The 15,188-nt window shown below is 47.6% G+C and overlaps 2 protein-coding genes across 2 annotated transcripts; one reads left to right on the forward strand and one right to left on the reverse strand.

Moving 5' to 3' along the window:
• Positions 1–254: 254 nt before the first annotated feature.
• Positions 255–842, reverse strand: LOC123362194 (putative olfactory receptor 52P1; the record flags this gene model as incomplete). Its single annotated transcript, XM_045002569.1, has 1 exon — positions 255–842. A coding segment is annotated over one exon (588 nt), but the record flags the coding sequence as incomplete, so codon positions are not given.
• An 8,709-nt stretch (positions 843–9,551) lies between these two features.
• On the forward strand, positions 9,552–10,622 carry LOC123362198 (putative olfactory receptor 52P1). The gene has a single exon (XM_045002584.1). It carries the CDS (start codon positions 9,552–9,554, stop codon positions 10,620–10,622), a length of 1,071 nt encoding a protein of 356 aa, XP_044858519.1.
• The last annotated feature ends 4,566 nt before the right edge of the window (positions 10,623–15,188 follow it).

Genomic DNA, 15,188 nt, shown 5'->3' on the forward strand with positions numbered 1-15,188 from the left:
GGAGAGGGGAGCGATGTGCTAAAGGGACGTTCATTCACTGGACTTTCCCGCTGCAAGGGGGGAAAGTGAGGCAAAGGACACTGCCCAACACACTGTGGGGTCGGGTTTGCTTATGGCTGCATGTTTTGAAGGTGGGTGTGGGGCTTTCCCAAACTCGTCCTTGGTTCCCTTTCCCTCTAAATAGAAGTTCTCTACTGAACACACAGACGTGCAAGTGGGGCAGTATTGGAGGCCCAGGGGTAACGCTCCTGGCTTTAAGGCTTTGAAGCTATCTTCTGGCCAGGGTTGACAATGCTGCTCACCCGGTCACGGCTCTTCTTGGTCTTCACGCCACACACCAGCGGATTTACCAGGGGCAGCACCGGGAGGTAGAGGCTGGCCAGCAGGATGTGGCTATAAGGAGGCATGTCTCTGTTGATGCGGTGGGTCAGGAAGGTGAAGAGGGCAGATGTAGATAAAACCAGGAGGGTGCAGAGGTGGGCTGCGCAGGTTGCCAGGGCCTTACTGTTCGCCTCACTCGACGAGAGCGTGAAGACAGCCCTGAGGATGACGGAGTAGGCGGCGGCAACAAGTATCATGCCCAGCCCCACCACCAGCAGTGCCACGGAGATACCGTAGATCTGGCTGAGTCCGGTGTCTGCACATGCCAGCTTCACCCCGGCTGTGGGCTCGCACTGGGTGTGTGGGACGACCTGCTGGAAGCAGTAGGGCAGCCTCAGGGTGAGGACAGGGCAGGGAATCACCGGGATTGCTCCCCCTGCTGTTGCTGCTACCAGCCCCATCTTAACAACAGCTGGGTTGCTGAGGATGGCGGCGTACTGGAGCAGGCAGCAGATGGCAACATATCAGTCGCAGGCTGTGGCCAAGAGGGTGCCAGACTTGATGATGGGGAAGGTGTGGGTGAAATACATCTGCAGCAGGCAAGTGTTGAAGCTGATCTCCTGGGAACCCAGCCTGAGGATGCTGAGCATTTTGGGCAGGGTGGAGGTGGTGATCAGTGGGTCATTGATGGCCAGCATAGAGAGGAAAAAGTTCACGGGTGTGCGGAGGCTCGCCTCTGCCTTGATGATGAGCAGCATTGTGCAGTTCCCTAGTAGGGTCAGGACCCTCATGGAGTAGAGCTGGATGGCAGTCCAGCAGGGAAAGGTCTCCAGCCCAAGGATGCCAACTAGGATGAAGATGACCTGTTCTAGGTCCATGTCATTGCAGGTCATCAGGAGGCGCTGCTGGGGACGAGTTCCAGTTCCCCACATCTGGGCACATCGACCTGCACACAGCCCACATCAGGGATGTGGGAAATTATGCTGAGTATCATGAGAAATAATTTGGCAGTGAGTTGGGGCAGCCTGAGAAATCGTCTCCCAAGGAAATCCCCATTGCCACAATGGGTAGGCAACACACTGGAGGAACAATCCTGCACTGGCTTCTGGGAAATGGGCAAGCTGAGACCTGGTACATGTTTTCCATCTCCATCCAGGAGAGCAACACAAGGATAAGATTTCAGAGTGGTAGTCATGTGAGTCTGTATCAGCAAAAACAATGAGGAGTCCTTGTGGCATCTTAGAGACTAACAAATTTATTTGGGCATAAGCTTTTGTGGGCTAAAACCCAGTTCATCAGATGCACAGAGTGGAACATACAGTAGGGAGGTATAAATACACAGCATATGAAAAGATGGGAGTTGCCTTACCAAGTCAGGGGTCAATGCTAATGAGACAATTCAATTAAGGTGGAAGTGGGCTATTCTCAACAGTTGACAAGAAGGGGTGGAAATCACTTTTGTAGTGCCAATGAGGCCAATGTAATCAAAGTGGCCCGTTTCAAACAGTTGACAAGAAGGTGTGAGTATCAGCAGAGGTAAATTAGTTTTTGTAGTGACCCATCCACTCCTAGTCTTTATTCAGGCCTAATTTGATGGTGTCCAGTTTGCAAATTAATTCCAGTTCTGCGGTTTCTCGTTGGAGTCTGTTTTTGAATTTTTTTGTGGAAGAATTGCTACTTGTAAGTCTATTATTGAGTGTCCAGGGAGACTGAAGTGTTCTGTGACTGGTTTTTGAATGTTATAATTCTTGATGTCAGATTTGTGTCCATTTATTCTTTATTCTTTTGTATAGAGACTGTTCAGTTTGGCCAATGTACATGGCAGAGGGGCATTGCTGGCACATGATGGCATATATCACATTGGTAGATGTGCAGATGAACAAGCTCCTGACGGTGTGGCTGATGTGGTTAGTTCCTATAATGCTGTCCTTTGAATAGCTATGCGGACAGAGTTGGCACCAGGGTTTGTTGCAGGGATTGGTTCCTGGATTAGTGTTTTTGTTGTGTGGTGTGTAGTTGCTGGTGAGTATTTGTTTCAGGTTGGGGGGCTGTCTGTAAGTGAGGACTGGCCTGTCCCCCAAGATCTGTGAAAGTGAGGGATCGTCCTACAGGATAGGTTGTAGATCTTTGATAATGCACTGGAGAGATTTTAGTTGAGGGCTGTAGGTGACAGTTAGTGAGAAAAAGACAGAGACAAACACCTTCAGGATCTCTATCAAGTGTTCTTAAAACTACAATACCCACCTGGTGAAGTGAAGAAACAGATTAACAGAGCCAGAAGGGTACCCAGAAGTCACCTACTACAGGACAGGCCCAACAAAGAAAGTAACAGAACGCCACTAGATATGGTGGGGATTGTTTTCTTGTGTGGATGTGGTGAGTGCCTAGCCCATAGTAAATAATGGAGAATCACTGTTATTATTAGCTATTAGCTGTAGAGTGCCTTTGGCACACAGTACAGTCATTCCAATTTCTGCCAGTAGAGGGCTGTACTGCCCATATGAACTGGCCAACTCATTAATTAATGGACAGGTGATAAGCATCATTCACTGTGTTCTTCTCTTACAGCAGTATCTTTCTTTCCCCTCCAGGATTTGTACAGCACAGTGTCCCCTATGTAGCAAGAAGATATTTAGGCTTTCCTTGCCTGGGGCCACAGGGTGGGATGTGTGAGTGCATACGTGTTCTTTCTCTGCACGTAGGTACTTACAGACTGTGATCAAATCACCCCTTAACTTTCTCTTTGTTAAGCTAAAAAGATTGGGCTCCTGGAGTCTCTCACTATAAGGCAGATTTTCCAATGATTAAAATTCTAGTGGCTCTTTGAATCTTCTCCAATTTATCAACATCCTACTTGAATTGTGGACACCAGACCGGGAACCAATGTTACAAGTAGTAATAGCACCCGTGCCAAATAAAAGAGGTAGTATAACCTCCTCACTCCTACTTGAGATTCCCTTGTTTATATATACAAGGATTGACTTGAATCTTTCATTATCAAGCATGTTTCTCAAGACTTTAAATTACGGATTCCGATGGTTAACTATCCTCACTCTTAAAAAATTCCACCTTATTCTGCCCTGAATTTGTCTAGCTTTAGCGTCCAGCCATTGGATTTCCCTACCTTTGTAAATCTGCGCTAGCTCTGCAGTGCAGACGTGTGTGTCCCATGAAATCTGCACAGACACTGGGGTCCCCAGCATGTACCTAGAGGCCTGGAGCCAATCTCAAGAGGAAGCACTGAGCACTGGGGAGACCTCAGCTGGTGAGGACGTTCCAGAGGGATTTCACATGGCAGTTATAAATATCCCTGTAAAGGGGAGATTTGTCCAGATGGTTTCCTCTATGAGAAAGGCTCCTGCCACCTCACAAACACCTTTCCTTCCCTGCTGCTGCCTCGGAGCATGGTGAGTCCTTTGTTCTTGGTTACTCGGCTAGTATTTAATTCACTAATGCTGTGGATTAACTGTGTCTCTGATGCAGTGTCCAGAGAGGGCAATTTCCCGATCACAAGAGAGACAGAAAAGATCCATTCAATCCCGTCTCCCAAGGCAAGTGCCAAACTGGTCCCTATTACATATCTTAGTGCATTGACCAGCCTAGTTTAAACTGCCCTGTGTTATATGGACCCCACCACTTCTCCTGGGATATAATCCCACAGCTCGATTGATCCCACTTGCATCAAGTTCTCCTGAACTTCAGCCTACATGTTCTCTTCCCTAATTTCACCCTATTCCCCCCAGGCACCAGCCTTGTACCCTGTAAATAACTCCCCTCCCTCCTTGTTATTTGCACCTAGGTAAGATCCATCTCCATCAGTGGCATTCTGGGTGTCCTGTAGCTCAGGCTGGGGTTAGGCTTTTCCTGTGCTACTGCAGGGGATGGGGAAAGGAAGGTCAGTTATATGGACCAGAGCGACATCCCCTGACAGACGCATCCCTCAGACAGATGCACACCAGTCAGCCGCAGCTCTGCCTAGGGTGTAAATGGAGATGTAACAATGCACCAGGCCAGACTATTGTCCTACTTCCACTGTGTGACCCCTTTGGAGTCAGTGGGTGACATGGTATAATTAAGGACAGAATTCAGCCAATTAATGGGGACAGAAAATCCACCTGGGTCGACACCCAGGGAATTAGCCCCCACAGAGGAGACGCTATGTGTCAGGGGGCGGAAGCCAGGGCGGGGGGTGAGGACTTGCTTTGGTGAGGGTTCTCCTTTTTCTTGGCACTGGATACAGGGAGGGAACATGCAGCTGAGAACAGGCTGTGATACCTTGGCAGCCTCTTTCCTGGTGCCCAGATACATCACACGCACCCCTCTCCAGGTCCTTTCTGGAAATTGCACTCTGAATTTGAGGCCCTTTGCGGGTGCAGCTGTAAAAGCTGCCAGCTGAGAGCCCCAGCAGAGCTGGGGGGTTTGGGCAGGACCGTACCTGCTCCCAGGAATGTTACCCTAGGATATTAAACATGGAGCCCCATGATGCACACAGCACATAGCATCATAGAATCGTAGAAGTGGAAGGGAACTCGAGAGGTCATCTACTCCAGTCCCCTGCATTCATGGCAGGATTAAGTATTATCTAGACCGTCCCTGTCAGGTATATGGCTAACCTGCTTTTAAAAATCTCCAATGATGGAGATTCCACAACCTCTCTAGGCAATTTATTCCAGCGCTTAACCACCCTGACAGTTAGGAATGTTTTCCTAATGTTCAACCTAAACTGCCCTTGCTGCAATTTAAGACCATTGCTTCTTGTCCTGTTCCCAGAGGTTTACTCCCTCCTCCTTGTAACAACCTTTTATGTACTTGAAAACTGTTATCATGTCCCCTCTCGGTCTTCTCTTCTCCAGACTAACCAAATCCAATCCCTTCAATCTTCCCCCATAGGTCATGCTTTCTAGACCTCTAATAATTTTTCTTGCTCTTCTCTGGACTTTCTCCAATTTGTCCAGATATTTCCTGAAATGTGACACCCAGAACTGAACACAATATACAAGTTGAGGCCTAATCAGTGCAGCATAGAGTGGAAGAATTACTTCTTATGTCTTGCTTACAACACTCCTGCTAATACATCTCAGAATGATGTTGCTTTTTTTGCAACAGCGTTACACTGTTGGCTCATATTTAGCTTGTGATCCACTATGACCCCCAGATTCCTTTCTGCAGGACTCCTTCCTAGGCAGTCATTTCCCATTTTGTATGTGTGCAACTGATTGTTCCTTCCTAAGTGGAGTACTTTGCATTTGTCCTTATTGAATTTCATCCTATTTACTTCAGACCACTTCTCCAATTTGTCCAGATCATTTTGAATTTTGATCCTATCCTCCAAAGCACTTGCAACCCCTCCCAGCTTGGTATCATCTCTAAGTGTTCTCTCTAAGACATTATCTAAATCATTGATGAAGATACTGAACTGAACCGGAATTGGAACCAATCCCTGTGGGACCCCACTGGATACGCACAGCTTGACTGTGAACCACTGATAGCTACTCTGTGGGAATGGTTTTCCAACCAGTTCTGCACCCACCTCATAGTAGCTCAATTTAGGTTGTATTTCCCTAGTTTGTTTAAGAGAAGGTCATGGGAAACAGTATAAAAAACAGGAGTACTTGTGGCACCTTAAAGACTAACAAATTTATTGTAGCATGAGCTTTCGTGAGCTAAAGCTCACTTCTTCGGATGCATAGAATGGAACACACAGACAGGAGATATTTATACATACAGAGAACATGAAAAGGTGGAAGTATGCATACCAACAGGCAGAGTCTAATCAATTGAGATGAGCTATCGTTAGCAGGAGGAAAAAAAACTTTTTGAAGTGATAATTAAGATGGCCCATAGAAGGTGTGAGGAGAACTTAACATAGGGAAATAGATTCAATTGGTGTAATGACCCAACCATTCCCAGTCTTTATTTAGACCACAGTTAATGGTATCTAGTTTGCATATTAATTCAAGTTCAGCAGTCTCTCTTTGGAGTCTGTTTTTGAAGTTTTTTTGTTGCAAAATTGCCACCTTCAAGTCTGTCACTGAGTGGTTAGGAAGGTTGAAGTGTTCTCCCACTGGTTTTTGAATGTTATGATTCCTGATGTCAGATTTGTGTCCATTTATTCTTTTGCGTAGAGACTGTCCGGTTTGGCCAATGTACATAGCAGAGGGGCATTGCTGGCACATGATGGCATATATCACGTTGGTAGATGTGCAGGTGTACGAGCCCCTGATGGTGTGTCTGATGTGATTAGGTCCTGTGATGGTGTCACTTGAATGGATATGTGGACAGAGCTGGCATCGGGCTTTATTGCAAGGATAGGTTCCTGGGTTAGTGTTTATGTTGTATGGTGTGCGGTTGCTGGTGAGTATTTGCTTCAGGTTGGGAGGCTGTCTATAAGCAAGGACTGGCCTGTCTCCCAAGATCTGTGAGAGTGAGGGATCATCTTTAAGGATAGGTTGTAAATCTTTGATGATGCGCTGGAGAGGTTTTAGTTGGGGGCTGTAGGTGATGGCTAGTGGTGTTCTGTTATTTTCTTTTTTAGGCCTGTCCTGTAGTAGGTGGCTTCTGGGTACTCTTCTGGCTCTGTCAATCTGTTTTTTCACTTCAGCAGGTGGGTATTGTAGGTTTAAGAATGCTTGATAGAGATCTTGTAGGTGTTTATCTCTGTCCGAGGGATTGGAGCAAATACGGTTGTATCTTAGAGCTTGGCTGTAGACAATGGATCGTGTGGTGTGTCCGGGATGGAAGCTGGAGGCATGTAAGTAAGTATAGCGGTCAGTAGGTTTCCGGTATAGGGTGGTATTTATGTGACCATCGTTTATTAGCACAGTAGTGTCTAGGAAATGGACCGCTTGTGTGGATTGGTCTAGGCTGAGGTTGATGGTGGGATGGAAATTGTTAAAATCTCGGTGGAATTCCTCGAGGGCTTCTTTTCCATGAGTCCAGATGATGAAGATGTCATCAATGTAGCGCAAGTAGAGTAGGGGTGTTAGGGAACGAGAGTTAAGGAAGCGTTGTTCTAAGTCAGCCATAAAGATGTTGGCATACTGAGGGGCCATGCGGGTACCCATAGCAGTGCCACTGACTTGAAGATATATATTGTATAAAAAACCTTACTAAAGTCAAGATATACCACATCTACCACTTCCCTCCACCTACAAGGCTTGTTACCCTGTCAAAGAAAGCTGTCAGGTTGGTTTGACATGATTTGTTCTTTACAAATCTACATTGACTGTTACTTATCACCTTATTATCTTCTAGATGTTTGCAAACTGATTGCTTGATTAATTGCTCCAGTATCTTTCCTGGTACTGAAGTTAAACTGACTGGTCTGTAATTCCCCATGTGATCCTTATTCGCCTTTTCTCACATGTCTCATCCCTTCCCTGCCATGTTCTATATAGAAAAGAATAGAGTCATCCCATGCCACATAGTCTGGTCAGTGACACCGCAGTTCTAGAGCAAGATCTCAGCAGGTGTTACCACCCTAAATAATTCCTCTCCCTGCATGGGGCTTATTCTATATGACCAGTTACAGACTGTGATCACATCCTCCTTCCATCAGCACTTCACTAAGATGAACAGAATTAGCCCTTTCATTCTGCCTTCAGCTCCCTCCAGTTGCTTCTGAACTCAGTATCCCAGGCACAGTCATGCCAGATCCATATAGAGGAACCGTGACCTTTCCTCCCTCTCTAACTCATTAGCTATCAGCTGCCAACCGCCAACTGTCTCCATCCATCCCCCCACATAACGCTTTGTTAGCTACCAGTTCAGGTTGCGAACCACTGTTCCAAAGCAGAGGAACCATCACACATATCATTAAAAATAACCCCAAACATGCAATACGCTGCAGTGATATCTCTGCTGTCTCCAGCTGGAGAACTTAGAATGTGCTGAGAATGGAACAGCTTCCGTATGAGGAGAGATTAAAAAGACTGGGACCTTTCAGCTTGGAAAAGATACGTCTACGGGGTGATATGATAGAGGTCTATAAAATCATGACTGGTGTGGTGAAAGTAAATAAGGAAGCGATAGTGACTCCTCAGAACAGAATAACTAGATGTCACCAATTTAAATTAATAGGCACTGCAACGGGTTTAAAACAAACAAAAGGAAATATTTCTTCACACAACACATGGTCAGTCTGTGGTACTCTTTGCCAGAGGATGTTGTGAAGGCCAAGACTTATAACAGGGTTCAAAAAAGAACTAGCTAAGTTCATGAAGGACAGGTCCATCAATAGCTATTAGCCAGGATGTGCAGAGATGATGTCCCTAGCCTCTGTTTGCCAGTAGTTGGGAATGGGCGACACGGGCTGGATCACTTGATGATGACCTGTTCTGTTCATTCTCTCTGGGGCACCTACCATTGGCCACTGTCAGAAGACAGGATACTGGACTAGATGGACCTTTGGTCTGACCCAGTGTGGCCGTGCTTATGTTCCTCATGCTCTTATCCTTTATGGATCATGAGCGGTCTAAGTGGGTTTGTATACACATTCTTCAGCCTGAAGTCTGTGTTACATTCCACTGTTCATTTCTGCTTCCCACCCAATTCTGAGTTTCTTGGGCAGAAGCAGGGAAGACGTAGCGGGCTGGCTCAAGTGAGCTCAGCACAGGTATGAGGAGAAAGGGAGAGCCTGTATCAGCAAGCGGGGGCGAATTGAATAAAGAGCAGAATAACCTGGGAGGGGAAGGAGAAGCTGAGAAGGGGCAGAACCCAGGGAGGCCAGGTGAGGTAGGTATGAGCCTGACTGCACACATGCCTGAGCACTGAACCCAGCAGGTCTCAGCTAGGAAGCCTGATGCCAGCGAAGACAGCACCAGCCCAGGCCCCCCTGCCAGGGGAGGGACAGGCTTCTGTTATGGATATTCATGCAGCGTGGTTCACACGCACTGCAGAGCGACACGGGGAAGGGACCCTGCACGGGAATGAGGCTAAGAGCAGGTCTAGCTGCTGGGTTCCTCCAGCATCACCCTCGCTATGATGAACCTCACTGAGACCATGGAACCTAGGAGACCTGGTGCTGCTGGGCTCAGACTCCTCTGCCTTTATTCTTGCTTCCTCCAGGGACAGCAATGCCAAGTGCACAGGGTGCCGAGAGCAGCACTGGGCAGCGTCCATACAGAACCAGCCTCTCTCTTGGCTCGGTCTCCCCTCCCTGATTTTATTGTGTCCTTATTCACAGGCAGCGTGAGCTCCAGCGAACACAACTGGAGAACCAGGGGCCGACCATGGCTGCTGCCAACCTGACGCCGTCGAACCCGGCCACATTCCTGCTGCTGGGCATCCCCGGGCTGGAAGAAGCTCACATTTGGATCTCGGTGCCCGTGTGCACGATGTACGTGGTGATCATCGTCGGGAACTGCACTATTCTCCTCATCATTGCCACAGAGCCAGCCCTGCACCGACCCATGTGCTATTTCCTCTGCATGCTGGCAGCCATCGACCTGGGAGCCTCCACCTGCACCCTGCCGAAATTGCTCTGCATCTTCTGGTTTCAGGCCAGGGAGATCAACGGCGGGGCCTGCCTGGCCCAGATGTTCTTCATTCACTCCCTCTCCATGATGGAGTCGGCTGTGCTGCTGGCCATGGCCCTCGATCGCTACGTGGCCATCTGCGCTCCCTTGCGCTACAGCTCCGTCTTCACCGGCCGCCTCGTTGCCAAGCTGGGCGTGGCGGCCGTAGCCAGAGGGACGCTGCTCATGAGCCCCTACCCCTTTCTGATTAAGAGGCTGTCCTTCTGCCGGACCAACGTCATCCCGCACACCTACTGCGAGCACATGGCTGTGGTGAAGCTGGCCTGTGGAGACACCAGCGTTAATCATGCCTACGGCCTCAGCGCGGCGTTGCTAGTCATAGGTGGGGACCTGCTGTTTATTGGTCTTTCCTATTTCCTGATTGTCCGGGCCGTTCTGCGCCTCTCGTCCCGGGAGGCCCGGCTCAAGGCCTTTGGTACCTGCAGCTCCCACATCTGTGTCATCCTGATCTCCTACATCCCGGCCCTCTTCTCCTTCTTCACACACCGCTTTGGCCACCATGTGGCTCCCCCAGTCCACATCATCCTGGCCAACCTCTACCTCCTGTTCCCACCCATTTTGAACCCCATCGTGTATGGGGTGAGGACCAGGGAGATCCGGGAGCGGGTGCTCAGGGTGATCCTGCAGGACACAGGTACTTCCAAACGTAGGCTGGACTGGGGCTCCCTCCTCCGAAGGCCACCCAGCCAGTTCCCCCAGGCAGAGATTCCTGTGCACATGGTGTCCCCTCCTGGGGGCTTTGTCTCAACATCTGTAAAGCAATAACCTCCGATGGCTCCCCGATAGTTTGCGCCAGCCAGGAGGGGCCCAGATTCCGGCTGCGAGGCGGGGCAGTCCTGAGTTCTCCCAGCGCTGCAGAGAGTGAACCTGTCTGGGACTCCAGGGGAGAAGCCATTGCCTCTGGTTCCCACCGTGACCCAGAAAGAGCCGCAGGGCCATAGACACAGCGTGAGAGACTGTATCCTGGAAAGCAGTGACTGAAAAGGACTTACGACAGCGTGGCCAAGCAACTCGACGTGAGCTCCCAGTGCGATGCTGTGGAACAAAGGGCTAATGTGGCCTTTGGATGTATAAATCGCAGAAGTGAGTAGGAGCAGGGACGTGATTTTTACATCTATAGGGGACTTCAGTGATGGATACTGCATCCAGTTCTGGTGTCTGTATTTTACAGAGAGGGTGATGAATTGGAGAGGGGAAGAAAAGAGCCACAACAATTATTTGAGGGCTGGAGACATGCCTAGATAGTGAGAGACTTAAAGAGCTCAGTCTGTTTAGCTAATCAAACAGGAGACTGAGAGGTGACTTGATTACAGTGTGTGAAGACCTTCCTGGGGAGAAAATCCCGAGGGCTCTGTAATCTAGCGGAGAAATGGTCTCTTCTGGCCTTAAACTCTATGAATCTATGAAGCAGTGGCCCAGCATGAATCCACCCCACCTGCTCCAAGGGCAAAACACATCACAGCAGGAGGCACCTGGTTCTGCATTCAAAGGGAGACAGCCTGATGCCCCACTCCCCAAGCATAACTGCTCCTGCTCTGATATCCTCTCCCCACTTTCATCACTCTGAATTCACTCGCGTTTGTGACAAAGTGGGAATTTTCTGTAATATTTTTTATGAATCCTATACGTGCCTCAGTTTCCCCTATGTGCTGCATGGTTACCGAGGGGATGGAATAGGATTGTTTGTCTTCAGGGCAGGCTGAGACACAGGTGTGAATGGTGCCTAGATGTCTGGGACTTGGGCCCCATATCAATGGAGCTTTTGGATATGTCTACCCAGCAACTAGACACACGCAGCGGGACCGTGCCAGCCAACTCAGGCTTGCAGGGCTGTTTCATTGGCCTCTTCATTTACCTCTTCCCCATTTTTTGCATTTTCTGCAAACTTTATCAGGGATGATTTTATGTTTGCTTCCAGCTCATTGATAAAAGTGTTAAATAGCATAGGACTAAGAACTGATCCTTGCTGGACCCCACTAGAAAAAATACCTACACGATTTCCCATTACATTTTGAGACCTATGCATTAGCCAGTTTTGAATTAATTGAATGTATGCCATGTTGATTTTTCATCAAAATGTCATGCAGGACCAAGTCAACTGTCTTACATAGGTCTAAGTATATTACATCAACACTATTACCTTTATCAACCAAACAGTTAATCTCGTTTTAAAAAAATCTAGTTTGACAAGAGTAATGGTCTCAAGTTGCAGTGGGGGAGGTTTAGGTTGGATATTAAGAAAAACTTTTTCACTAGGAGGGTGGTGAAGCACTGGAATGGGTTACCTAGTAAGGTGGTGGAATCTCCTTCCTTAGGGGTTTTTAATGCCCAGCTTGACAAAGCCCTGGCTGGGATGATTTAGTTGGGAACTGGTCCTGCTTCGAGCAGAGGGTTGGAGTAGACACCTCCTGAGGTCCCTTCCAGGCCTGATATTCTATGATTCTAAGATTCATTTTCATAAACCCACATTGACAGGCATTAGCTACATTACCATCCTTTATATCTTTGTTATCTGAGTCCCATATCAGCCATCCCATTGTTTTGCCCAGGGTCAGTGTGAGGCTGAGAGACCTGTAATTATCCAGGAGTGGCTTTTGATCACACCAGTTCTTCCTGTTTACAGAACAGAAGCCATGCTGAGCTTTGATTGCTGATGGGAGAGAGCTTTGCCTGCAGCAGCTAGGACTGGATGCAGCCTGGAGTGGGCCAGCCAAAATCCCCTCACTGTGAAAACACTGAGAAAGGTAGTACTGCTGGGCACTCCCTCTTTCACCTGAGCCAGCCTTGGGGCCCTCAACAATGAATCAGGTATCGGTTCTTTTGTGATAACCGGGCCTACAGATTTATCCTAGTTGTGAGTTCAGCTGTGAAAACTAACTGTTCTTAATATGCCACAATAACCTTTAACAACAAACTGTCATGCAAAAAGGTGCAAAAGGGACTTAATTTAAACAAAAAGGCTTCCTGCTATAACTCAAGGAGTGTGTTAAGATTGTGCTTTTTAAACAAAAGTGGGAGACTAGAAATCAATATAGCAAACTTGGTTTATCGGAAATTAGACCTAATTAGTGAACAAAATGATGAGTGGATGGGCTATTCCACCCATGATCACTCCCTTTCAGAGTCCTTAACAAAAACAATAAAAGGGAGTTTGGGAGCATAGACACAGGGTCACATTAACACCCTTGACTCTTTGGGCCCATATAGTCCCTCTAAAGTAGTAGTTCCCAAACTGGGGTTTGTGAACCACTGGGGGTTTGTCAAATGTTATAGGGGGTTCTCAGGAAAAAAAAAATCCCTCATGGCAGACAGAGTTGTCCCTAGGGACCGTAGGCAGAACAAGATAGCAGCCCAGAGCCCCTGGACTTTCAAGAGCTAAGCAGATCAACACAAGCATCTCTATCACACTGAGGAGATTTAAACTTCAAGACTCATAAGAAATGGAAAGGGAAGTGGATATTTTTTTTGCTGTTTTTAAAATTAAATTGGCAGCTAATATTGTTTTTACAATTATGAACAAGTTTAAGCTTTGTTGTAATGTGCGCTGTTCGCCTGGACTGCTCAAGACCTGAATGCTCGTGTAGGAGGAACTCTTTGAGTTGGCTTCTTAAATATCTTCCTGCTGCTTCACATCTGATCCTCCTTGATGAAACACAGGAGCCTTGTCTTATAACAGACTTACTCAAAGTGATACAAGCTATGAAAGTGAGATCTTGGAAGAGTGTTGCCATGTTCATAATGTAATAAAATACTATAATGATAAATAATAATGAATAGTGTGTAATAAGCATATCACAAAAACAAATTTTATATTTCCAAGATCGCTGCCTTTATAATTTATACTCAGGTAAAGAAGAAAATACCTGGAAACATTCATTTTTAGGAGGGGGGTCACAAGATTTGACATTTTAGTGAAAGGGGGTCACAGATTGTTAAGTTTGGGAATCACTGTTCTAAAGTAATACAGCAGTCTGACTGTGCAATCTTTCCCTTCTCTCTGCCACAGTTTGCACCCCGCCACCCTCAGGGTTTCTGACCCAGTGCTCTGCCTGTGCCAGAAGCCCAAAACCTCTTTCTCTACCTTTTATGAGAGGCAGCTTATATTATTGGGCTCTTTCCCAGCATGCCTTAGCATGGCACAAAATTCCCATAGCCCTCCCTGGAAAACTACAAACCTCCAAACGCCTTAGTTATGTGCTGAGCCAAGAAAAGCGTGATGCAGGGGCCCAGGCCTGCCTTAAACAGGCAGCAAGTGCCTGTTAAAAAAACTTTAACACCAGTGGGCATGTCACACCCAAAGGGCTAGAAAGGGGCCACAGCACAGGCTCTTTACCTGTGGACCCCCCCTCGAACTCTCCAACCCAGCTTGGCACTGTTAGCCATGCAGCCCACACCACTTTCAGCTTCACTTGGTGAAGCAACAATCCCCTCTTGAAAGGCTCAGTAGCAAACTCTTTGTAATTATGCATCCTGGCTGCGGTGGAGCTTCTGGCCACCCGAGGAAGAAAAATGGGACAGTTGGGCTATGTCTGCACTACTGCAGTAAGTAAACCTACACCGGCGTCGGCAACCTTTCAGAAGTGGTGCACCACATATTCATTTATTCACTCTAATTTCAGGTTTCGCGTGCCAGTTCAATACATTTCAACCTTTTTAGAAGGTCTCTTTCTATAAGTCTATAATATATAACTAAACTATTGTTGTATGTAAAGGTTTTTAAATGTTTAAGAAGCTTCATTTAAAATTAAATTAAAATGCAGAGCCCCCCAGACCGGTGGCCAGGACCCGGGAACTGCGAGTACCACTGAAAATCAGCTTGTGTGCCACTTTCGGCACACGTGTCATAGGGTGCCTACCCGACCTATGCTATGCAACTCCAGCTACATTAATAATGTAGCTGGAGTTGATGTACCTTAGGTCACATTACTGCAGAGTCTACACTGTGAGGAGTCAACGGGAGAAAATCTCATGTCGACTTACCTTACTCTTCTCCTGCGGGGTAGAATACGGAGGTCGACTGGAGAGCAATCTGCAGTCAATTTGGTGGGTCTTTACTAGACCTGTTAAATTGACCATCAGTGGCTTGATCTGAGAGCCAGATCCTGGCTGTAGTGTAGACCTGCTCTTAGCATGGGAGCCTGACAGGCGCTGCCACACTGAGCATCACACCACCTAGCAAAACCACAGGAACACCAGAGCCCCAAAGCCAAGTTGGGCTCCTTATGCAGTCCAGGGATGCTCGTGTTTTGCAAGCCACCTATAGGAACCTGGTGGCTGACACCTAAGCCACCTTTCAAGGAAATGAGTTTTATACCTGCATCCCTCCACGGG

Source organism: Mauremys mutica, chromosome 1 (genome assembly GCF_020497125.1).
Source record: "Mauremys mutica isolate MM-2020 ecotype Southern chromosome 1, ASM2049712v1, whole genome shotgun sequence".
Taxonomy (NCBI): domain Eukaryota; kingdom Metazoa; phylum Chordata; order Testudines; family Geoemydidae; genus Mauremys; species Mauremys mutica.